Raw genomic sequence first — 26494 nt, 5'->3', positions numbered from 1 at the left:
CTTGCTATCCAGAAGTCAAGGAAAGCTGGGTGACAACTGGTGGCCATATTAATTGGCTTTCAACTGAGGAAGCTTTCTTAGAACACAACTGAATGTAATTATGACCAGGTTAGGATAATATTGGATATATATAATCTATATTCTGTATCCGCTCAGGAAAGAAAACAATAAACACCTTAGGAAGCCGCAGCCCGTGGTGACGCATGTTGGGTTTGGCAAGAAGCAGTGTATGTAATATGATGTTGGGTGCTGTTCCCATACATACCAGGGCTGTAATGCTTTTACAGGACAGTATTTGTGTCTCTGGAGGGTGGCATGGCCGAGGCTCCACCTTATGTACATGCACTAATAGGGCTTGGCACCTGTTATTAATAGCAGTACAAACAATATGGGCGGTGTATGGACATAGCCATTACCATCCAGTCAGTAGCCATTGTTTTCATTGCTCCTGAGTTACTACATACCCAAGGTATCACTTAAATTATATAATATATCTGGAATAACATTCACATTCAGGACTCTTGGTGCTGCCAGGTGCCACTTATTGTCTTAATCCATTATCTATACATCTTGTAGACCTCACTTTTTAAAGCGGGGCTACGTACTTTTGTTAAGGTTGCCTACCAACTACTTACTTCCTATTTAGTATACATATAGCTTCATGTTCAAAAATGGTTGCAGAAAGTAAGGGTACGGGGAACAGAAAGGGGAATCCCCACGTCGGAATGGTTCTGTCTCTGGGTGGAACTGAACATCACCGAACGAACCCCATTGACTATAATGGGGTCCGTCCACTTTCCGTCCACCTGCCCGGTATGGGGACAGAAGGAAAAGGACTGCATACAGCACTTTTTCTTTGTTTATTTGCCGCCAGTTTTGTGATAGAACCTCCATCCAGATGTTCCAACGCACAGGTGAAACTGGCCTTAAATTTGCTATATAACTGACTCTGTGCTGCATAGGCTTTCATTAGTATCCTCTCCTGCTGCGGAGATCATACTGCGACTGTATAAACTTGCATAAAAAGGAAAAGAGGAGGAGCCATAGTTCAAAAGAGTGGGGACTACGAGTATATTCTGATTTATCAATACAGGTGTTCCCTACATTGGTCTTGATAACTGGAGTATTGTGCTGGAGTATGGGTACATTTACAAGGGCCAATAGTCGCCCAAATAATCGCTCAAAAGAGTTGACTGTCGTCCCATGTAAACACAGAACTCAAGTATAAGCCTGTTCAAACAGGCAGTTCATCTATGAACAACTGCCTGTTTATGCGGAATAGAGGCGGGTGGCCAGAAGAGATCTCTGACCGCTTCCCATTCAATCAGCGATCATTGCTCCAGTGTGAAAGTACGGGATGATTGTTGGGATGGCTGTTGGAGCACAGTCTGCCTGTGTAAGAGCACCCCTAGATGCACCAAATTATTTTAGAGGCACATACCTTTAAAGAAATTTGGTGCGTCTTACAAGATTCCCTGTGTGAAAAATCAAATCTACGATAGCTGATTTAGATTTGCACCAAAATTTGTACTAAATTCTGCTGTAAATCTGTTGGGGTGTGGGGGCCACACTCCACCCGTTAAGCCATGCCCACATTTTGATAAGCAGAACACTTGATGTAAAAGTGAAAAAAGTTACTTTTTTGTGTAAAATATTGGACAACAGATTTTTGCAGCTTCTTTAGTTCAGGGTCTTTGTGTTATCAGTGTCCTGAGAGTGGGTTTGTGGAGGTGCAGCAAACAGAGCGAGGGTTGTAAAGAATGTTCATGTTAGGATGGACCCCCATTATTTAGGGCCTATATTGCAAGGTAGGGGGTAATATGGTCATATGATGGAGATTATGCCTCTCTGATCTGTACAACAGTCCTTTTTTTTGCAGGATTGTGAATTGTCTCGTGCTCATTTGCGTAAAAAGCTGGTATTGCTAGTTTCTAGTGGTTTTTGCAGATGTAGCTGGAATGGAATTTAAAATGTGCCACAATTTGGGATTCAAATGTTGAGATGTGTGAAAATCATCCAGGTGCTATATGTAAACTATCCGTCCATCACACATTATACCTTCTTAAACAGTCAGATCTACCAAGAGGGCTCAGAAAATGCAACTTCCTGCCCTTCAATAGAAATATGTTTGCAAGCGCTTTAGCCAACCCTTACGCCAGATTCATAAGAGCATATGCGTATTTGCACGCAAATTAGCGTAGCGTTTTTGTAGACTGAACAATACTTTTTTTGTGCACATCGGCATATTTTGCTGTATTTTGTTTCTACGCGCAGTACACGATTAAAATGGGTAATTAATCTGAGTTCCAGATGCGTTCTTTTTTTGCACTATTAGGGCGGCTTCAGACGACTGTATGTTGGCTGGGATTTTACACGCAGCTGATATACGGTGTCCCTCTGTGCAGGCTGGTGCACTGAGCTCCCGCCCCCTCTCCGCCCCCTGCCATTATTTGCATTTGGAGGGGCGTGCCAAGTCCCTGAATTTAGCTCTACCCCGTCCCGCCCTCCCATTGCAAATAGTGCCGAGGGGCGGAGAGGGGACGGGAGCTCAGTGCATTGCTCCTGGCTCTTCCAGCCTCCTCCCCCTGCACAGAGGGACACCGTATATCGGTCTGGCGTGAAAACCCAGCCGATATACGGTAGTCTGAATAAGCCCTTTAGCAGTCCTAGCATAATTTACACACATTTGCGCATCTCCCTTGATGTCTATAAAAACTTTTTGTGCACAAATGTACAGGAAAATAGGGTATACTGCTGTTTTATGCGCAGGGAAAATATGTGCATTTGAACAAACCCATAGAAATCAATTGGTTATATTCTAACGGGCCCTTAGGTATTTCCACTACTGGGACATACTGCACACATGTAATAGAAAGGGGGGCGACCATCTGAGACCACCATCTGTTGCATACATGAGCTCATGTGATTATTGGCATCTCTAGAGTTAACACCTGTTGCGTGATGCTGTAGTTAATGGCACATAGTGTAAACAGGTAAAATAAACATGCTCTGTGTGTCAATGAAGCTATTAGAGATGTGCACGCTACTCCGGGCTGCAGAGGAATCCTCACTCCTGGCCTATGTATCCTAGTGAGTGGGAAGGGAAAATTACAGGGGGTCCCGGGGTGCACTCTGCAATTAGGAGATAAATTAGGAGTCTAAAAGGAGCTGAAAATTAGAGGATGAAAATAATTCAATTACAGGATAGTTTGTGTGAAGTGAGCTGATGGAGAATCAAAGAGGGGACACACAAGAAGTGGGGTTATTGTAAAAAAATCTATCTAATCTATTTTTAAGAGAAATGCGGTTATTAACCCTTTTTGCAATCCAATTTTGGATTCAGGGTTGCCTAGGGGTTTTTTTTTCTTTCTGTCATTATACAATGGCGGCTTCTCCTGGCTAGAGTCAGTCCTGCAGTATGGGACATGCTGGAGGCACCCCCGACAACAGAGCGGCCAGTAATATACAGTAAGAATACCCTGCCGGATGTCTTCCGACATCGAAAGCTGTACAGCCTTCAATCAGAATGTCTTTAGACGTCAGACAGTGGATTGGAAAGGGTTAAGAGACTGCAGGCTAATGCCCTGTGTAGACGGAACGATTATCTTTCAGAAAGTCGTTCAAACGAGTGAAACTGAACAATATAATCATTCAGTTTAAATGCGGATCAATGATTAAATGAGTGAGAATCGTTACACTTAGGCCTCCTTCACACGGGCTACGAATCACGCAGAAGCTAGCTGCGCTAAAAAATTGCAGCTAGCGCTGCAGAAAATTGTGTAAATGGACAATTTTCAGCTATCAAGTCCCGAGCTTAATTAGCGGTAAAATTGCCCATTCAAATGATTGGGAGCTGCATTTTGCTTTTTATTTTATTTATTTATTTACTTTTGATGCGACTACAAATCGTTCATCAGAAGGTTTCCATAGGAAACCATTGGTTCCATTAGACACATTTTTTTTTAACGCATGTAACTAAGGGCTCTTCTCCACAAGCGTATATCAACCGTATGTTTTCACGTCCGGCTGATATATGCTGTGATCTGATGCATTGGATTCCAATGCATCAGATCACATGGCCGTATTCCTGAGATGTAAAAGCGCCTGGCCAAGCCAATACAGCGCCGGACCTTTTTACGTTGGGCCCAAAAGATAGTCCTGGGATTATCTTTTGGGCCAAAATATGTCAGCCATTGCATGGGCTCCTATGGAAGCCCATGACAGTGACCGGAGGTGGGAGAGAGTTTAGCATCTAAGCTCCCGCCCTCTCCCCGCCCCTTATCCATAGCCATCAATGGGAGGAGGCGGTACTTGCCAGCGCTGAGCCCCGCCACCGGCCCCTCCCATTGCAAAGAACGAGTGGGGGGGGGAGGAGGGAGAGCAGAGGTGAGCCTGCGATTGGGAGAGAGTGGAAAGGGGCGATGACATGGTAGTCCTAGTGTATATGCGCCGGTACCCGTGCCATCTGAACGGACACACAAACGTTTGATTTGTCCGCCCGTTCACCAGTTTTATTTCTCCCAATGTAGCGTATATGCGTCGCCCGTGAAAACGGCGGCCAATATACGCTCGTGGAAAGAGCCCTTAACAGCAGAAAATTGTCCATGTGAAGGAGGCCTTATTGTGCAGTTGAAACAGAAATGTGAAATACTGAACGACTAGTGCATGAAAACTGCACGATTCTCAAGGAGTTTAAACAGGTTGCAGGAGCCGGTGATGTCACCAGATTGTCTGCTTTGGCAAACAAGAATCGTGAGATTGTTGGCCCGTGTAGAAGGGCCTTCAGGGTAAGTTCACAAATTTTGGTGCAACCAAATTCCATGATGTGTGATCGTACCCTGAATATATTTCAGATGCCTTTTACTTTTAATGAGGATAACTCAGATCATCTGTTCATTCCAGTTCTGTTTGGTAACGAGCGTGCGGGAATCCTTCGTCATTTCCATGTAATTAAGCAATCCTTGTTATGAGCAGGAGGCGGAAAAGTTTCCTGTTCTTACAAAACTCATAGAATGACGTACTCCTAAAATTTCTCTGATGTTTTTTCCCATCCTATTGCCGCCTCCTTTACTGGCGCTGACACCTCTTTGAACATATACAATGTAAATGAAACCATTGGAATGAGCGCCACACGTTTATCTCTTTAGGTTGGTTTCAGACAAGTGTATTTTAGCTCAGTATTTGGTCCGTAATTTAGGGACTGTAATACAGAGCTAATATAAATCTTACGTATCTATCCGCATGGCTGTATTTTTCACAAACATTTAAAAAAACAAAACGTAGCAATACCTATTTTTTTGCGGTAAGGTCTCCATATTGCTGCTATTCTGTATTGGGCAAATACAGATCAGTACTTGCCCAGTAGAAAATGAAAATGAAACAATACCTAGGCTAAAACAGATCGAATGCTGATGACATACTGATGATATGATGGGTTGTAATGTCAGCTGTAACATGTCTGTAATACGGATCTGTATTAAGAAGTATTTAAATAGGCTCACAAGAAACCGGCCTTAGGCTTCATTCAAACAAGTGTATACCGGATGCGTTTTCACGGCCGGCCGATACACTACCCATCTGATGCATTGGTTTCCATGTGTTTTTCCGATGCGTAAGTTCTGGACCTATCATTTCTGGCCGGAATACGGCCAGCCCCATAGACTTCTATGGGAGCTGCCGTAGAAGAGAGATGGGAGGGAGTTTAGCAATGGCTCTGCTAAACTCCCTCTCCTTCATACATGCGCCCTTGCTGAACTCACACACTCCCGCCTGACGGTATCCCAGGCTGCGGCATATATGCGCCGCATCCTCGGACGTCTGAATGGGCATTAAAACAGGAGTTGCAGCCATGACTTGGTCACAGCTGCCTCTCGTTCACGCGATTTTCGGCCGTGCTGTGGCCCTTAACGAAAATCATCATGCCCATGTGAAAAAGCCCTTAGGGTGCACATATGTGCTGCCATTGATCCACTCTAAGGCTCCCTGTCCACGACCGTGACGGAATACCGCTAGCGATATTCTGCCATGGGTAAGGAGGGCGGCGAGCTGTCAGGTCTCTGCGGTGAGCCTATCTTTCACACGAACGATACATTGTCACGCAGGTTGAATCACATCAAAAAATCGCGGCAATCCATCATGCAAGCAATTAGCGTTTTCTCGTCCATTCACATGGCTGCATCACGTGAAAAGTACACTACAGCGGCGGTCAAAAGAATAGCTCTATTTAGCTTAAATAGCTAAATAGAAGCCAGCTGTCTTCTGCAACGAGTGCTGGAGCAGGTAAACTCCCTCCCGATCCCTTTTTTTCAGTTCCTATAGCAATCAATGGGAGCGCCCTGTGATTTTTTTTTTTTTCACAAGAGAGGTCATGGCCTATCTTTTGACGCTGCAAAGAAAAATCACGGTTGAAAATCGCCGGCGGTTTGGTGATTTTTAGTCCCGTTTTTTTTTTTTTCCCTCACGGCTAAAAATCACTCATGTAAATGAGCGCATTGGAATCCATGGATAAAAGGCTATTTAGCGTATTTGCTCACTTCATATAGACTTCTATGAGGGCCTTTCCTACAGGTCCTACTTTTTTCTGCGCTGGTCAAAACATGCTCCTAAGAACGATCCCATTAAAATCATTGGGTCCTGTTCTCTATGTTTTGTGTACGTTTATTTTACATGTGCGAATACGGTCGTGTCAAACCCTAACTGTATGTGGATCACACTAATTGCCGGGTGGCACCTGGACTAAAATAGCAAGCCCAGGTGTCGCCTGGCAGTTCCTGGTACCGCCTGGCAATTAGCAGTGATTTGTATTCGGTTAGGATGCTGTTATGTGAGCCGCTAGCATTCGCTTATTCCCGATGATTGCCGGGCTGAACTTGCAAGTGCAGCTGCAGCCCGCCAATTAGTGCTATTACCCGAGCTCAAACGGGGCTTGTGTAATAGCAACTTTTAAAAGGGATCAACCATAGCATATATACACATCCTTAATATGTCATGAAATAATGAGATAACGGGCTACACAAACCAAGTTACTGATTACCAGTCATTTATCCAACTACTTGTGAAGACTGTAAAAAATGAATGTAATTCCTGTACATTTATTGCTACATTTTTGATGAATCCCTTAATTAAAGCTGAAAGTCCACACTTCAGTCATATATTTATGGCTTTGTTTCATATCCACTGTGATGGTGTACAGAGGAGAAATTATGGAAAACGTCTGGACTCGTCTTTTGTATATATACGGCTTAGATATATGCTATGTAACGTACAAGCAGGAGAAGTTGATGTCTTCTATACATGTAGCCACATGTATATATGTATCAGGAAGCACATCCATATTTGAAACACGTAGGCATTGACTGAACACAGTGTCTGTCTTTTTTATAGTTACTTTAATAAATATTTTGGATTTGCTCCTCCTGTGCTGGATCATCTCCTTTCTGCAACTAACGATGTGCTGTAGCAGAGCTCAGTTTGTCATTTGTATAAGTTAGGTTGATGTCTGTTGTTACCTGTTGCCTTACATAGGACTGCAGGTAAACAAAGGGCTTTATATTAAAGTCTAAAGGCCCATTTACATGCAAAGACAATCTTTCAAACAATTGAAAGATTGACAGTTTTAGCGATCATTTTGCATAAATTGTTAATGGACACTAATGTCCATTAACACTTTATCAGTTTTATTTACATGTAAAAGGGCCTCCAAGAGCTGTTTGCAGAGCACATCATGTGGTCTCAGCTCTGCACACAGCTCCTTTGTTCTCACACGGGTTGTCGGCAGAATACAATGTAATCTCCGACTTTCATACAGAACACAGCATGCGGTCCCAGTTATCTTCTCTCTGGCTATATGATGAATTTTAAGCTCACCTTAAAATCATTGTTCAGCCAAAGAGTGAACGATTATCGCTCAAATGCCATCATTTGAATGAATTTTGAGCGATAATTGTTGAGTGTAAATGGGCCTTTACTCTAATAAACAATTCAGTTCATGCAATTTGTATTCCTGCGTCACCTTAAGGCCGGCTGAATGTGACCAAGTTGGATTCTGGATGCAGGATCCCACAACGGAATCTGACCCTGTGCCCGACCGGTGACCCCGCGTACCTGTCGTCTTTACTTCTTATCTGTGCTATGTATTTTCTGGACTGCTCGCTATTCCACAGCTAAAACCAGAAAATTGTGCACCAAGATCCGGATGTATACATGTGGGTGTATCCACAGCAGCAGATTTAGCTGCAGAAGTATTCCACCGGTATGAAAGGGCCCTTAAGGGTGCGTTCACGCATATAGTTTTTGTTCAGGTTTCTTGATGTAGCTTTTGAAGCCAAAACCAGAAGTGGATCCGAAAAAGAGCAGTTGAATCCGTTTTTTTTTCTTTTTCCTCTTTTATGATCCTCACCTGGTTTCGGCTTCCAACCATGATGTAATGTCGTAGTGCGACACGTGTCACTATGTAATCCTTGGAAGCTGAGATATGGGTAACTGTTTGAAATGGGGCCTTACAGTGGTAAGCAGGTGGTCACCAGTGATTTTAATTTCTTGCAGAACTGCTATTTTCTTAGGGAAGAAAGTTATTGGTGACAACCTGCTCTATGGTGCTAAAAAGCTCCACATATCTCAGCTTCCAGGATCTCTGTGAGAGTGACATTGGGGAAAGTAGGTATCCTGAATGTTGAAGTTTTGAGTGGAGTCAGGCACGAATCATTGTGATGTACCAACAATGCAACCTCAAAGAGTTAAATGACAAATTTAGCCCTGCTACATTTATAGGTAAGCTCCTATACACACACGTCAGGACACGCATGAAATTAAATAATAGCATTGTTTGACCTGGAAAATTAATACCTGCTACACCCAAAGAGTGAACGAATCACAGTTCCCATTCTCAAGCTGGGACATAGGAGAATTTTATTACTATCATCCCATGACAGTTAGCACCTGTGGTGTGAGTTCTGCCAAGCTTGTTTAGCAGCATAGACATCTTCAACACTAAGCTTAGATGTAGCAGAACTGATTTGGTTAAACATAGAACTATCGGAGTGGTGTACTTAGGCATCAAGGTGGGACAGGCAGTATGGGCAGCTACATTAGTGGTGGTCACTCAACTCTCAGTTACTAAGAATGGCTGAATATGTGTAATTAAACAACAAACTCAACTCTACTACATTTGAGGCTACATTCATACTGGCAAGTGCATTATCGGTCAAAGAAACTTGGCCTGATATCACGCTTGCCAATGTGCACTTTTCACTGCAATGCAAAGCATTTTCGATTTAAAATCCCATTGCTTCTGTGAAATCATGATCCTCACGAACGTGGTGGAATCGCAAGTGTTTCCCATTGTCTGGGAAACATCACACTCACATGCACATCACACGGCATGCGATGGCTTTTAAGGTCTCATTGAAAACAATTGGCAAGGGAACATCCAAAGATAGAACATTCTGTGATCTTTTATTGAGTCCATTTTGTGAATTAGTCCATCAATCAAAGTAATGAATTCCATATTCATACATCACACAAAACTCACGTGAGAATATCCGAGAAGTCCTAACAGGAGATTGCATCACTCCTTATGAGCGCAAGGGTGAACCAAGTCCCCATCACCACCCTTTTCTTAGCTTAATACAATTAGAGTAAGGCATTAAATCGCTATGTGAATGAAGGTAATGCTCTATTAAGCTCTCATTAACCACTAATAAAGAGAGGTGTTTCCGGAGCAATGATGTTTTCTTAATGCATCATTAGAAGCCTATTCAGGGACTTACCGATTCAGTGAGCTAGATAAATGGGGGTTGGGAGGGAAGATAGTAGGTAGACTCTGCATTGTTAACGATGGAAAACATCATCCTCTGGTGAATACCGTATTGTCAGTTGCAAATATCTATTTTTACATCTTGTTATCATTATGGGGTTAAATGAAAAACTCTGGTAGGGTGAAAGAAAACCCCATGGCAGTCCCCTCTGAGCTGACTTCAAAAATCAAAGTAGCACTGGTAGGATTTGGGTAAAATGATCCCATGTATCCTTTATAGGAAAATATGGTTTCATGACTCTCTCTCCTTCCTGCCTTGCTTGGTACAGTAGCTTAGATTGTGGATAATGAGACTTATGTATAGGTTTTTAAAGTTCATAGCTTGATGAACCAATGTTTTCATGGGCCACATAGCAATGAAATGGCCTGCCTCTATGGTATGTACACCCTTGCACATATACAGTAGCATGGTTCTTAAGCTGTCTCTTGGTCACTCTAGACATAAGTGGCTACAGAGATGCCTGGCATCTGCTCATCTCTCCGTGTTCCATTGAAATAACACATCTGACAGATGCTGCTCATGTGACCAGAATCTTATTACAGAGAGTATTGGTGGTGGTGCTATTGTTTGTAATATTCCAAAAACATTTTCCAGCCTCCAAGGCTCTTCATTATCCTGTACAATTGTCATTCCCAGAAGCATTATAGGGGATGCATTGTGGCTTTTATGTAGCTTCTGTTCTGCAGCTGTTGTCCCACTGGTGCCAGGAATTGTACTAGGACTAAATAATTTATGTGCAGGGCTCAGGTAGAAGAGCATTGAGTCTCTTATCCAGACTATGTCAAACAAGACAGTGCCCCCTACTGGTGGAGACTGTCACCAATTTATGTGAAGAAAAGCTATTGTTGGGGACCAGTATATAGTAAACCAAATTTTAAAAGGATGTCCTCTGATCAGTGGGGCTGGCTGCCTAGTTTTGTAGCCGCAGCCCCGCTGACTCTCACACCTTTTCTCTGATCACTCCCTGTTCCACCTCATTGACCTCCATAAGGTAGTTCTACATGGGATGGTAGTTGCCCAAGTGATCACTCAAAAGAGCAATTAAGGGCGACTGTTGTCCCATGCAGATATGGGACCCAACAGCGATGATGAGTGTGACTCACTCACTTGTTAGAGTCGCTTAGTTTTCAGCTCACCTAAAAAAAATCAAGCGACTGTTCTCCCAGGTAAACAGGCAGTTGTTCAGTGAGCGATAACGCTCCTACGTAAAAGCAGGAGTGATAAATTACTGTGAGGACTGCTAGGCACTTAAGCACCCGACAGTCATCCCGTGTAGAAGTAACCTTTATTATGGTTTCTTGTTATCAGTCAAATGAAGGGGGGGGGGGGGGGGGGAGGTCTCCTGTGCTCAATGGCATCCTCCAATGACAGTGAGTGGAGGAGTCTGCCTGCTCTCCAGGTTGGAACTCTATACAAGACCATAGTCCACATCTGTTAAAATCCGCACGTCTTTACTTCAAAATCGCAGGATTGAATAACGCAGTGGAAATGCTTTCTGCTGCAGAATTAAGGATGTCTTTTGAAATTGTTATTGCGTTCTCTAACATACAGGAGATAGAAGTCTGCGTAGAAAATCGCAAGAAATTCCGCCAGACATTCTGCAGTTAAAAACTAAATAAAATCCAAACTAATTGACAAAATCCGCATCTGCACTGTGTCTTGTGGACAATTCCATCCCATGTGAAAACACCCTTATAGTCAATAGGACCTTGGCAGTCCACAACATAACAAATGTTACCACAGTTCAGTTCATACTTTTGTCAAGTGGGTGCGATATTTAACATATAAAGAAAAAATAAAATTGAGGGAACTTGGTAGTAAATTGAATCTAGTCATTAAAAGAGCAGATAAAGGGGAGTAGTGATGGATCAGGAACGATATAGAAAAGTCAGCCTGGAACTTCTAAACAATGAAACCCATTATAAAATGAAAAAAGGAGATCCAACAAAGGATATCATGAGAGAATTACAATACCTCATAGATGAGTATTCACAAAAGAATGGATTACCGAAAATGGAAGAAAAATACATAAGTCAGCTGGAAGTGGAGATTCCCTACTTCTATCATATCCCAAAAGTCCATTAAAACATTGAAGATCCCCCGGGAAGACCCATAATAGCTGGAGTAAACTCAGTAACTAGCCGACTTTCCGAGTACGTAGACAGAATATTACAGAAATATGTATCCTCCCTGCCAACATGCTTGAAAGACACAGGACACTTGCTGGAGCTTATCAACCAGATAGAATGGAAGACCAACTACATTTGGTGCTCTCTAGATGTGGAATCTTTATACACGAATATTCCTCACGACTCCGGAGTAACAGCTGGTAAATGGTCCCTGAATCAAGATCCCCTCATGCCACCCAATCAAAAGAATCCATTGAATTCATATTGAAAAACAACTATTTCCTATATAAGAACCAGTTTTATCTACAGATGAGCGGGAAGGCGATGGGGAGCAAATTCGCCCCATCGTTTGCTAACCTGTATATGGGGTACTATGAAAAGGAGGCATTCTTGGACCCCAGGATCAAATTTCATCGGAGATATATTGACGATGTCATAATAATTTAGAGTTAAAATCCTATATAAAGGGGTTAAATAATAACAATATGAATCTACACTTCACGGATACCATAGATAAGGATAAAATCATCTTCCTAGATCTAGTTTTAACATACAACAATAGGTCTATCAACACCACCACACATTTCAAAAAGGTTGAAAAAATCGTTATTTAGACTACAATAGTTGTCATCTGAAAAGCTGGAAGAAAAGTATACCGTACAGCCAACTCAAAAGAATCAAAAGGAGCTGGACCCATAATAAAGATTCTGAAAACCCAGGCGGAAGTGATTAAAACCCGTTTGAAGGAAAAGCATTATCAGGTTAACTTGATCGACAACGCTTACAAAAGTACAGGAAGAGTTTGTGGAAGAGGAAAATGAAACAATAGTGAATGGGATTGAAGAAGAAAGAGGGAAAGGTGAAAATAAAAACAAAAGTACTACCGTAATAGAAGAAAAAAGTACCTTTTGACCAAGTATAGCAATAATAATATAACGTTACAGACATTCTGCAGCTAAAAACGTAATACAATACAAACTAATTGACAAAATCCGCATCTGCACTGTGTCTTGTGGACAATTCTATCCCGTGTGAAAACACCCTTCTAGTCAATAGGACCTTGGCAGTCAACAACATAACAAATGTTACCACAGTTCAGTTCATACTTTTTACAAGGGGGTGGGATACATGGTGACCTCATATAGATAGATGTAATGGGGTAAATACTATCCTATCTATCTATCTATCTATCTATCTATCTATCTATCTATCCTAATCTCACATTTTCAAAGAGATTTTGCATAGGGGCTTTTGTAATGCAAAACTTTCCCAGTGCCCCCAGCATAATTTCCTGACGGTCACTGATAGCACCAGACTCGGGGAGTTTCCATGCAGATCCTTGTCATCGTCAGCCCAGCATTTACGCCTACAGTTTAAAGTAGTGAAAGTCCCCAGATATACAGTTACATATGCTGCGAAAGCAGAAATTATGCTGAGACCCGGAGCCTGAGAGTAATGGTAAGTGCAGCTTGTCTTGGGTTCTATTGCTCAACATGACCTCTAGTACTCAGGAAACGCACTTCGTGTTTGCTGCAAAAATCTGTATTTTGAGAATGAAATGTCCAAAGAGTCTCCAGGAGACGGTGCTGAGACTCTGCTAGAGGCTGCAGTTGTAGCTAGAAGTCAATAAACAAACAGCGCAGAATATCATGAGAAAAGTACACTGAAGGAGAACATGGGAACTCACCCATAAGGGAGGGTGGAGGGAGCGTGTGAAAATAATTTCCCTTTTTCTTTTTTTAGAGAAACTGCTGAATGTATATTGTCATCCTTATTTAGTGGAAGTTCAAATTCTAAGGTGGATACAGCTTATGGGAACCTATATTCAAATAAAATACCCCTGCCAGCAAGCTTAGAGAGGACTACAGAATCTTGGGTAGGTCTAAGGAGTACTCACTGGGGGCCACCTTACTCATACCTGGAGGGGACTCTGCTCTTGGCTGCTCCACCACTGGCATGTCATTAATCTGGAAAATGCTAGCTCCTCTCTATGAGAAATACATGTGGTCACAGGTACCCTGGAAGGGTACTCAGCGTGAGGAATCGGTCAGCTGTTGCATAGTGACTCAACTTTTCTTGCCTTCAACACCAAACCAGTAGACAACATCGACTGGGCTAATGATGGGTGCATGGCATATGGCAATGCTCCTGTAAGTCTTGACGACCATTACTTGGTTCTGATTAGACAGTCTTGTGTGGTGAGCTCCGTTTTTCTGTATTTTGGATCTCTTCCCTGCTGGAAGTTACAGCGTCATTCCACTGAATCTGCTAGTTTGAGGCCCAGGTTTTCGTTCCACTGCGTTTGTTATGAGGTAATGATGTAATGAATATTTTCAATAGAGTAAATCTTTCATTTCCATTTGCGAACCTATAAGATTTCTAGTTCTTTGCAACTTGGAATAATGGTGATGAGAATGGTCAATCTTGGTCTGGAATTTGCAGGAAGGTTGTATTCATTGCACCAATGGTTTCTCAGGTTGTATAGTCTTGAAGATTTAAGTTCCACATCCATCTCTACCTCTTGAGGTTCCAGCTAACACTTGTTTTCTCTTCACAGGGTTCACGTCTTGGTAACTCATGGTTGTCGGATGTCCTGGAACACTGTTGGGGCAGCCAGAGCTTCAAATCTGCCTGAAGACATCCACTCACCAAGCCAAGTCCATGTCCCCTGAACGAAAAGAGGAATGTGGATGGGAACCCCGTGTAGAGGAGCTAGAAGGAGACTCGATGTCCTCGGAGGGAGGAAGAGTGACGGACAGTACTACAGATGATGAGGAGACCAGCAGTACAGAAAGTGCACACACTCAGGTAAGGCTGGGTGACTCTTGTCAGGCTATTGGGTATATTTACCAGGGCATGTACACATATTGGAGCAGCCATGGGGCTTTCAGCTATTATCACTAGGCACCTGCTGTTTGTAGGCTTGAAAAAGCAGAATTATAAGAAATTGATGCAATGACTAAAAGAATCTTTGTTACGGGTGATAGCAAATTCTTAGACATTACTAGATTTATTTATTTTAAGGGAAATGCAATTTTAAGCAAATTTCACTACTTCAAGTGTACTGTCCCTTTAACAAAAAATGATGAGGGCATAGCGAGATAGTCTAGGGTTGTCTGAAAGTGTCTGACAGCTCATAAAAAAAAGCACTGGACATACAATGGCATTTATCACAGTGCATTATATGTTTCATTCAGGACCATAGCCTGTGAAGAAGGCACCAATTTAAGACTTGCTCCCAGACAGGGGTGAGTCTGTGTGTTGCTCCTGCTCTGTCCTAGTAAGCTAAATACACATTGCTTACTTTACCTGGTAATACCATTTTATTAGTAGTAGTACTCCCTAGAAAGCGGTTTGTTGGGGTTCTCATATAACAGAAGTCATAACAATGTGACAGATCCATCAGCTGACAAACTGTCACTCTACAATAACAGGATCTGTTGGCGATCCAGTATTTTTTGCAGCAAGAATTGCGCTGCATGCTGCACTATTCTTATCAGCAAAAGTGACGGCACCTTTCCAGAACCGCCATGAAGGTGTACAAGTGTAAATAAAACCTACAGCATGTCAGGGAAGAAAAACCACCAGTGATCACAGAGTCCGCCATATCACAGACAAATAAGGCAGCTGTACAATATGAGGACCTCACCAAACAGCTCCTCAAGTCTCAGCTTCCTGGACTTCTATTGGTACGACTTAGAGGGTGGAGGGATATTGCTATAGTTATGAACTTGCCGGAGTGATGCTGCCCCTCCAGCAGAATCTGCTGTGTAGCTTTAGCATTTGGCAATGCAAGAAAGGAAAAGATGGCAATAAAACCGCTCCCAATGTAACAAGCTGTGATGATAATTATAGGTGTTACAGAATGCATAAATCAAATCAACATAAAATCGGCTACATATCACTCCAGTAGGTGCTACAGTAACCCGGACAGCTTCCGTATGGTTGGTCACCCAACTGTCCTGGCATCCTAAATGGTAACTCGGTAGACAAGTAGTGTGATCAGGCATGTCTAATAAGGGTATAATCATTAATGTTCCACCACCTATGGCTGTCAACATATAAGTGTCTTGTTAATTGCACATAATAATAACGTCACATCAAGCAAAAAGAGTGTACTGTGATTAAATACTATACTACAATTGGGACCCGCAGCCCTTCACAAGCACCTCATTTATCCATACCTAGGTGCGGCCCATCTAGGTTTACATCAGACAGTGAGTCGCTACTGACGTAAGCCCCTCAAGGCACCAAAGTACAGTCATTGTGCATTTTTTACCTTACCTTGAACCCAGAGTTGAGGGTGCAGCTCTTACCCGAGGGAATCCTGCAAGGTGGAGGTGTAGCTGTGCACTAGTGATTGGGAATAGTGGGATACAGGCATAGGAATCTCAGGGGGACTTCTGTTGCATCAATATTTCAAACCTCCATATCGTACTACTCAACCTTTGTTGTCATGTTTGCCAGTGGTGCCTGTTTATCACAAGTGCCAGTAGAGAATATGGTTAGGGCCGGTTTCACATCTGCGTTGAAACCTCCCACTGAAGCTACTCTTCTTCCATCCAAAAGCCAGGCAGGTGAGCAGTAATTGAATAGACCACAATCAGGTTTATTCGGAATCCATTCAGAGTCAATGGGGTCTGTTTGGCGCTACTCGTTTCCATCCTGGAATGGAGCAGTTTGGCTTTAGGGGATTCCCCTTTCCTGCTCCCCGAATAGAGCTGCAAAGCAGAACCCTGAGCCCTGGTGTGAAACCACCCTAACACATCCCATTGGTTTCGTTCTACCCATTTACTAACGCTATTACATACAGCCCTTTCCTCTGCATTGCTGCATAAGCAGGCAGATTTGACACTCGGGGGAGGGGCTGGGAAAGTTGATAATGGGAGTTTTGATGGTTATATTACTTGTCACCCAGCCTTCCGAATAGAATAATTAACAGAAGAGGACGATTTATTTACTGATGATTTTTTTTTAAGGAAGGGGGTGTCTTTTTAATGTCTCCTTTAAAGCGGTTAGCTTTCGATTTCCTGTAAGGGAGAAGGTGAGAAAAGTCCACTTGGCTCTTTGCCCGGATCCACAGTTCTGCTCTTGACACAGGAGGAGGTGATGGTGACAACTTTTTGTCGTATCTTACATTATATGTCATGTTGCATGAGTCACAAGTCGAGGTGACCATATACAATCACCAGCCACAAGTGACTGTGAGAGAATGCATGGCATGGGCCAACCGGTCAGATCCACATATATCCTGCAATACACATTACAGGAGAGCCATGTAATTATAATATGATTAACCGCTTCATGACCCTGAAATCTTTTACATTTTTTTGTGTGCACTCATTTTATAGCTAGAATTTATGGATTTTTTTAGTATAGTATGTTATAGTGATTTTTGGATCTTTTTTCTTCTTGTACATATTGCTTTATTTCTGTACTTAAAAAAATACTATTTCTATTTTTTTGTAGGGCAAGAGAAAATGTTGGTATTTTATATTTATTTTCTATAATGATCATAAAATCACTTTTTAAAGAGACTCTGTCTCCTCTGAGTCCCATTAACTAAAGTTCCCAGGTCCCTGTCATATTCACCTGCCTCCCTGTTGTCCCACTGACCATCCACAAAGCTTATAATCGTTGTATACAGTGTCCTACATATGTGCGCACTGATAATGACAGGACTTCTCTTCATTAGGAGTAGTCCACTTTATATAAGGAGAGGTAGGTTTATGGGCGGACAGCGAGGGAATGGGGAGCACATGACTATGAGAGTCACATTCCCAGACTCAGCGCCCCAGCTCCTGTGAGCCCATAACTTTAGTTTATGGGGCTCATAGGAGCTAGCAGAGTCTCTTTTAAATGTAATATGTCAACTTAAGGCTAAAGTAATAGGAATTTTTTATTTTATCTTTTAATTAATACATTTTTCTATTATTTTAAAGTTTTTTTTTTTCCTTTTCTTTAACTTTTTTTTTAAGCACAACTTGCCCAAAATGTGCCAAAATATGTTTGCAGGACATTACAGTGCTCTTAGTGTGTGTGTGCGTGTGTGTTTTCTCTCATTTACCTCTTACTGTTTGTTTTTTGATTGCTTATCTTCTGTTTAGACCTAAAGGCCCTTTTACATCATCAAGCCATGCGAAATAGTCCGATCAGCTGATGAGTGAGCGAACACTTGTTTTTCAGCTGATCAGCCAACATAAATATGTACATCTCCCCATATAAAAAGAGAGATATATGGCTGGCCTATGAGGCGGAATGATTGTAACTAGGACTATTTGTTCCCAAAAGCAGATTCTTGGCCCATGCCAAAGAAATAAAACATGCATGTCAATTGGTGCTTATTACATAGGATCGGAAATGCGGTCAGTGTAAAAGGACCTTTAGCCTTAAGACAATTTTCAATTCTTGTCACATGGGAATCACTTTATTGGTGACATGATCTGTAAATGATTCAGAGTCATTGTTACAAGGCTTGTATAAAGAACCTCACTTTGGCTTGAAGGAATGCTGCCTTACAATAGATGACACTGTGGAGGTATAATTCCATCTCCTTTATTTGCATATTACCCAGAGGAGCATAAGTGGCCTTTTGAGTCTCCCTCTCCCTAAGGAGAAAAAATAGTGTTTCTGACCCCTGTAAATGATGGCGCTGTAGAAATATTTTTCCATCTTTCTTATTTGTACTTGTAGAGACACATTAGTTGTTGCAATGATTAGTTGTTGTAGATGATTTAAAATGGAAATGTCCATCATCAGATCCTTGGCCACATGCATTCCACCATTTGTGCCCATGTGTCTCTTTAGTTGATATAATTTGTTGTTCGTGAATTAAACACGTCTAAAATTTGTGTTGTTAACGGACGACAGCCGGGCTCCATGCTTTATGGGAGCCATCCTGTACAATTTACTATTAACCCTTTGCAATCTAGTTTTGGATTCAGGGTTTTCTAGGGGGTTTTCTCTTTCTGCCATTATACAATGGCGCCATCTGCTGATTAGAGCCAATACTGCAGTATGAGACATAATGGACAGGACTCCGAGAACAGAACGGCCAGTAATCTACAGTAAGAATACCCTGCTGGACGTCTTCCGACATCGGAGCTGTGCAGCCTTCAATCAGAATGTCTTTAGACGTCAGACAGTGGATTGGAAAGGGTTAATGAACAGTAATTGAGCAGCTGTTTCAGAAAATTCTAGTCACACTAGAATTGTCATCAGCAAATAACCCTGATACCAAAGGGGGTATATTAGGTTTATGTTCACAAAACACATAATGGGGGCAATTTACTAGGAGAGGAGTAAATCACTTCACGCAGAACGCCACTTTGAACATCATTTCACAGTCAAAATCTATATACAGTGTTAAGCAGCTTTGTAAATAGCTTTTCTTAGCTTGTATTGATTTGGGATCCATGTCATTTTCTTCTCCAGTTACACTCAAGGTAAAAGTAACAATTCTTCAGCTTCCTTCTTGCAATCTGAGTCTGGCTAATCTCCACCCATTGTAGATTTTGCTACAAATTTCACAGCGAATTTCATCATTGAAAGCAGAAATACAATTCTGTGGAAATCTGTTATACAGATTGATACAGTAGGTCAATTTCCATGTGAAAATGTAGTTGAGATTTCTTTGAATTCTGCCTACATGCTACATACTCAAATCTGCTGCAGGTTTTCCATGTGCAAATCTGCATAGAAAATGTGCGGCAACTCTGCTACACGTAGCCCTATACTAACGGATCAGGGAATTAAATTCTGCAGACGATGAGAAAAAAATCTAAAGCATTTCATGTAAGCGGTGCCTGCTTTCCTTTTTTTTTAAGAAAAAAAAAAAACCTTTCTTGTCTACTAGGAAAATGTAAAGCAAATGGAAAGGACCAATGAGTGACGGAACTGAACAGAGATGTTTCTGTTCGGTACCGTTTTTATTCCCCATTTAATGGATTCATTTTTTATTGTACCTACGTAGAAGGAAAGAAAAACCAAAGAAGACAACGCAGATCCATTAAAAACAGATGTAAATGGAATAAAATGAAAATAAACTCATAGAACAGTTTTTTTTTGACAGATTTGTCTACCAGATCTCTTAAAAAGATACAGAAAACATTGTTTCCATTTGCTTGAAGAGAGTTCAGCATGTCAAGAATCTAGAGATGAGCAAGCATACTCGTTAAGGCGATTTACTTGAGAGAGAGCATCGCCTTTTTCGAGTACCTGCTGGCTCGTTCCTGAAGATTCGGTGGGGCGGCGGAGGGGAGCGGGGTGGAGAGTGAGAGAGATCTCTCTCTCTTCCTCCAAATCCCCCCCGCACCCCCCCCCCCCCCCCGCCCTCCCCCCAATCTTCAGGGACGAGCCAGCAGGTACTTGAAAAAGGCGATGCTCTCTCGAGTAAATCGCCTTAACGAGTATGCTCGCTTATCTCTACAAGAATCACAAGAAAAACTATACATAGGGCTAAAAATATCCTGGGCGTTTGGTTGTTATTCATGGTATGTTGTATGCATCTTGCATAATAAAGCTTTTTCATGTGATTCTTGACGTGCTGGACTCGCTTCAATTATATGCATCTACAGAGTCAACCTATTTCCTGAGATATGGTTGAGCTATGCACTGAGATCATATATTGCAGTGATCATGCAGGTGATCTGACAGGCTTTTGTTTTTTTCTTCTATGATTGCTATTTGATTCCATTTTACTTCCACTTTCCTATCAGTTTCATTTTTTTTAAATGGATCTGTTAAAACCAGGATGCAACATGCTGATGGGAATGAGCTCTTAAATTTGTAATATTTGACTAGTGGTAACCCTATGGCAATCCAGCTACAGACGTATATAACAAACAAGGCTCTGCTACATCTGTATATCCCATACACCACTGACAATGTTATTAACTATTTTGGTTATGGGATTCTTTATGGTTTTATGTGTTTTTCTCTCTTTGTCTCTGTGACTAATGCATGTATTAGTCATCATGTGAGAATAACTGGAACTTGTCTGTTCTGTAGAAGTTACCTTAGAAGTCCCTGAAGATGTGGCCGAGGTTTACATAGTGCAGCCCCGCTGTAAACACTGCAGTATACGTCATCTCTAGTACACCATTGTTTACAATGATGAGACGCAGACCCTTCACTGATGGATGTTTCTGGGAAATAATATGAATGAGGGCTCATTCATAAGGGCGTATGCGGGTATCAGTCCGTGACTATGCAGCGTATTCACAGACCAAAACTTGCCTATTCCCTGTGTATTTCAGCGCTTATTGCATTTTTTGGTCACATGGTCGCTGCGTATTTGCGTGTGCAAAAAAAAAAAAATGGAAGAAAGTCCATTCGTTTTTTGCGCAAATACACAGTGAATATGCATGTATCATGCGTGTTCATGTTCATTGCGTATTTCCACAGTCCCATTCACTACAATGGCTTATTGTGGTCGTAAGGGCGAACTTGTTTTTGACCCTTTTTATGTGGCACCTATCTTACCGCAGTTATTTTCAAACTCCTGCGCCATGGCAAGGGGAAGGGATTCTCCTCGTTCAAGCGCAACTACGTTTCGTGCCCCTGAGCGTAGTTGTGCCCACGCTTGTCTAAATAATCTCTAATACAGACCAAAATAGGTAATGCTGCTTATTTTTTCATGCAACTGAAATCAGTGCGTTTCTATGTGAATGAGTCCTGATTAGAGATGAGCGAACCTACTCGTTTCGAGTAATTACTCGATCGAGCACCGCGATTTTCGAGTATTTCCGTACTCGGGTGAAAAGATTCGGGGGGCGGGGGGAGGCGTGGCGGAGCAGGGGGTAGCAGCGGGGGAACAGGGGGGAGCCCTCTCTCTCTCCCTCTCCCCCCCACTCACCCACGGCGCCCCCCGAATCTTTTCGCCCGAGTACAGAAGTACTCAAAAATCGCGGCGCTCGGGCGAAAAAGGGGCGTGGCCGAGTAGGTTCGCTCATCTCTAGTCCTGATACATTAGGGCATTAGTGCAACAATGTAGCTGTTCAATATTTATGCACCCAACTTTTCTAAGAAGATGGGTGACAGCCAATATGACTCTCATTTCCCCCAGTTTTATAATTGTATCATTTCTCTTTTCCCTCAGCGTGAAGAGTTAGTTGGAAATCCGATTCAGAGGCAGCTGGAGGCTGAGCAGATGAAAGTGATGAACCGAATCTCTCAGCTGGAGCAGGAGATCCGAGAGCTGCAGCTCCAGAGACGAGAGCTGAAAATCGAGGTAACCTATCCTGGTGCGCCAAAATATAGGAGCCCCTACATTTTATTTGCTCTCTTTTACTAGAATAGGTTTTTGATCGGATGGGTGACAACTGATATGCCTGTCATTAGAACTTCAATGGAGATTGTCACCCAGCTTTTCCAGATTTCTGAAAGCTAAAGCTAATTATGAAGTAATACATACCTTTCTTCCACGTCACTCCATAACTAGGAAGTTTGGAGTCTGAAAAAGCTTATAGCCATATTGGTTGCCACCCAGCTTTCCCAGGAACAGATTTAACTACTATCTGCTATTATATAGCTGGCCATACACATAACAATGATGGGGTGATATGCAGGATTATTCTTATGAATGTTCCAACCATCAACATGCAAGACTATACTAGTATATTAGTGGAGGAGGTACTATAAAGCAAACTGTGAAACACCACTGTGCGCTTGGGCAATATGACGAATAATTGGCCGCATTTGGCCAATGATGCATTTTTATCAATGGCCGAAAAAATCCAACATGACAGATCCCATTTTTCGTAGACAACAATCTTCTGTCAGCCATCGCAAACGATAATTCATGTATTGTTTCTGAAGGGTCACTGAGATGAAATGTGTCAAAAATGGAGCATTTTGCTGCCATTTATGTGGATGAGCAGCTTTGGTTATAATAGTTCGGCTTTCTTGTTTGTATACATCTGATTTGATGTAATTTCTCATCCATAAATCACAGTTAATGAGCCTTCTTTCCGCCAGCTGCTCTGCGTCACACCAGCATCCTGACAAACCAGTATTTCCAGCCGTGCACCCTATAGGGGAGGAACCGAAACCAGAGGAGGCAAGGCATGGCACTGCTGCCTGGGAATATTAGAGTTATCACGCGGGGAGCAGGACATATCATGTCACATGGAACTTTGTGGCTTCTATGCAAATTGGAAAATTTGACTCCCAGTGTGATGTTCCCATAATTTGCTGGAGGATGGTCTGCCACAAAGCCGAAAGTTGTCCATCCGGTCAGGCATCTACATGTCCTCTGACTGCTAGTGGTCCACTCATTCCCTTAAGGATGTCTTTACACATTGTGTAAATGCTGTGGAGATCCTATTGATCCCAAGAACAGGATCCCTTGCCCCCTCTCCTCTGTACTGCAGGATCACTTCAAACCCCCCCCCCCCCCCCCAGTGAGTAGATTGAATGGAGCGGTTTTTGTGCATGCATGGTACAACTCCATTCATCTTCAGTGGGACTGAATGCTTGTACATGGATATTTCCATCAGCTTCACTGAAAGGCATGGAGCAGTGCAGCGTGTGGCACTGCATGCAATCTGTATGTTACTGTGGGTGGGTGTAGAGAGCCTAAAGTGATGAGAAGAGGGGCACACAGCACCCCTATTCTCTGTATAGGTGGAGTCCCAGCGGTGAGACTTCCACCAATCAGACTTTTTTGACCTATCCTATAGATTAGTGATAAAAGCTGATTTTGCTACAACTCCTTTCAAGCTTTTAGAGGACAATTTGTACTAATATACTTTAATAAGCTCATCGTGTTTCCATTCACTGACAGCAAGCAGAGATAAAGAAATGAAATGTAAAGTATATTAGAACTTATTCTGCACTGTATTTTACCTCTAGAGGAGCAGGTTGTGCTCCAGAGCTGCTGTTCCTACTGTAACCTGAGATGGGGATTTTCGATATAGTTAGCATTCTGGTCACCCACCTACGTACCAGTATACCAAGGCCCTTCATTGCAACTCTCTCCTTGTCCTGTGTATATTACTTCCCAACCCTACCCAGAAAAAAATCCCCTGTACCCACTTAGTACATACTCCTGCATCCACAAAATAGCCCACATATATCCTGGGAGCTTCATATGTAAACTCCTCCTCATAGGATTTCAGTTCATGTAAAAGAAAGGAGCAGAAAACACCTAAAATAATAGGGTAAGTTGCTCCAGATTCTATTTTGCCATTTTTTTAGTTTTCTGTCTTTTTGGTCAAGTCAGATGACAACCTATATAACTGCTATTACAGCTTCTGCACTAGGTGTCACCCAACTTTCCTGGAAGCTGAATGGCAAATTTGACTTGTTATGCAGCAATATATCACTGCCAAACATATTTATGCTAATGGGCATAACTGAAAGCCGGTCCGTCCTGCTCCTTCATTGTGTAATACCGGAGGGCTATTTGTACAACAGGTGCATAGTGTGTAACAATAGAGCGGCTCATCCCACCCATAACACTGGCTCCTTCTGTAATGAGGCACATAGCTTCCAGCTGCCTTGAGCTGTAATACTTGTATACTTCAGCAGCGCCTATGTTCAGCCTTGGGAGCTGTTTGTGGGGTTAATGTGAATGGGACGTTTCTAGTATGAATCATTGATAGAGAACTGAGCTGGGTAATTCTGAACTCTTTCTGGTCGTCTGGTTAGAGGTGGAAACACCTTGTGGTTGGAGGGCGTTTAAGAGCAAATCACAGATATTTACAGCAGATTAAGGAGCTGAGTGCAGATCTAACAGATTGGATTTGGGGTTGAAGTGATACATATATATAATGATATTGATATTTATATACATAATGGTGTGACATTACCCAGTCTAATACATTTATATCTCTTCTGTTTCACGTCTACTTTTAGCTATGTCATTGACCTGGCTTTATCCTTATCCTTATGGTTGCTTAGAAGGGCACATCAAGGTTGCAAGCAAGAACTGTAGGCTAGTGGGCAAAATGCTCTGCAAGAAGTGACATCTTATTTTTCAAAAAATTGGCTGATTGTGTGATACTTCCATCTTTATTATGTTTTGGTAAAGGCTCTTTTACACGTGACATCGATCAGGTGCTCAACAGTTGTCCCAGTGGTCGTCCCTCCTGTGCTTTCACCCTAGAGCGATGAATGCTCACTGAATGGAGATGGAGTGTGTTGGAGATCTCTTCCGGCCACCCGCCTCCGTTCACCGTCAACAGGCAGTTCATAAATGAAAAATTGCATGTTTACACGAGCCGACAAATACTTGATGATGAGCTGAAAACCAAGAGACTCCGATAAGTGAGAGATTCTCGCTCACTTGTCCTGTCGGGTCCTGCGTTTACACGGGCCGACTGTAATAGCTATTTTAAGCAATTACTGGGGTGTCTTGTCAGCCTGTCAAAAATATCCTTTGGGGTGAATCTGATTTATTTCACCTCCTACAGCTGGGTCCAACATTGCACAGATTTTGTGAGAATACTTTAGGGATTTTAAATAGTGCCCTCTATATTCATATGATCATAAACCTCATTATCAGTATCGTATTAGGGTACACTAAAGACAGAGAGGTGTCTATGAGTTATAAACTAGTTATTCAAAAAGGATTATATACCGTAAGGCTCAAAAAGTTAGTGCACAATACTGTTTGTCTAACAGCCGTCTGACTGTAGTTGGCTGGAAAGTATTACCGTAATGGTGATGTACGGTAATTAATTGTGATGTATGAGAAAAATCTATCAAAAATCTTAATGATGTAATAAAGTTTACAAATAATAGTCCTATATAGTGCCCAAATGACAGTGCATATATTGGCTATGGTAGAGTGATATACAGGTAATGAGTACTGTCTGCTGCCTAAATAATACCACCATATAGTGCCCATATAGCAGTGCCACTCAGTGTTCAAGCAATAAAGTCCATATAGTGACAAATACTATTGCACAGTGCTATAGTATATAGTAACTAATATAAGGCAGATACACTGACCATTATGTGGTGACTGAATAATACCAGCATACAGTGTTCAAATACCAAATTCTGCTATATAATATCAGTTCCTGCCAGGGAATTAACCCTGATAACTCTGTACTACCGTTATCATATCCCCCTCTTTGTTATCCCTACAGGTGGAGATGGAGCTAGCTCTGCTTGAAGGGGAGCTGAGGACAGAAAAAAAGCAGATGGAGAAAGATGAGGAGACCATACAACTTTTGCAAGAACAGCTCCGAGAGACAGAGTGGAAGTGGCAGGAGGAGAAAGAAAAAGTATGTATTGTATATTACATATACAATTCTGACTGTAGAATTTTCTTTTTTTATCAACTTTTAGAAAAGCCAAATACATTATTTTTCAACATAATCTCCCTGCTTTTCAATACACTTTGTCAATCTGTCAACAAGCTTTCGTATATCATCATTAAAAAAATGTTTTAGGCCGCCTGCAGACGTCCGGGTCAGATCCGGCTGCAAGAATTCTCGCAGCAGGACCCGACCCGAGCCCCTGCAGAGAGCAGCGCGTACTCACCTGCTCCCGCAGCCCCGGCTGCTTGATGTGCCGGCTGCCGGGTAGCAGGCGCATGTG

General features: G+C 42.2%; 1 protein-coding gene across 2 annotated transcripts in view; it reads left to right on the top strand.

Moving 5' to 3' along the window:
• The window catches only part of PHLDB3 (pleckstrin homology like domain family B member 3), a 70699-nt gene that overhangs the window by 14750 nt on the left and 29455 nt on the right, over positions 1 to 26494 (top strand). For both annotated transcript variants that reach the window (XM_066607087.1, XM_066607086.1), the window contains exons 2-4: positions 14502 to 14752; positions 22044 to 22175; positions 26041 to 26178. In XM_066607087.1, coding sequence (XP_066463184.1) covers positions 14522 to 14752; positions 22044 to 22175; positions 26041 to 26178 — 501 coding nt within the window. In that variant the 5' untranslated portion in view covers positions 14502 to 14521. The remainder of the gene's footprint in view (positions 1 to 14501; positions 14753 to 22043; positions 22176 to 26040; positions 26179 to 26494) is intronic.

The sequence above is a fragment of the Eleutherodactylus coqui genome, chromosome 6 (genome assembly GCF_035609145.1).
Source record: "Eleutherodactylus coqui strain aEleCoq1 chromosome 6, aEleCoq1.hap1, whole genome shotgun sequence".
NCBI classification, from domain to species: domain Eukaryota; kingdom Metazoa; phylum Chordata; class Amphibia; order Anura; family Eleutherodactylidae; genus Eleutherodactylus; species Eleutherodactylus coqui.
Note: the sequence above shows the minus strand (reverse complement) of the source record. Positions and strands in the feature narration are given on the sequence as shown.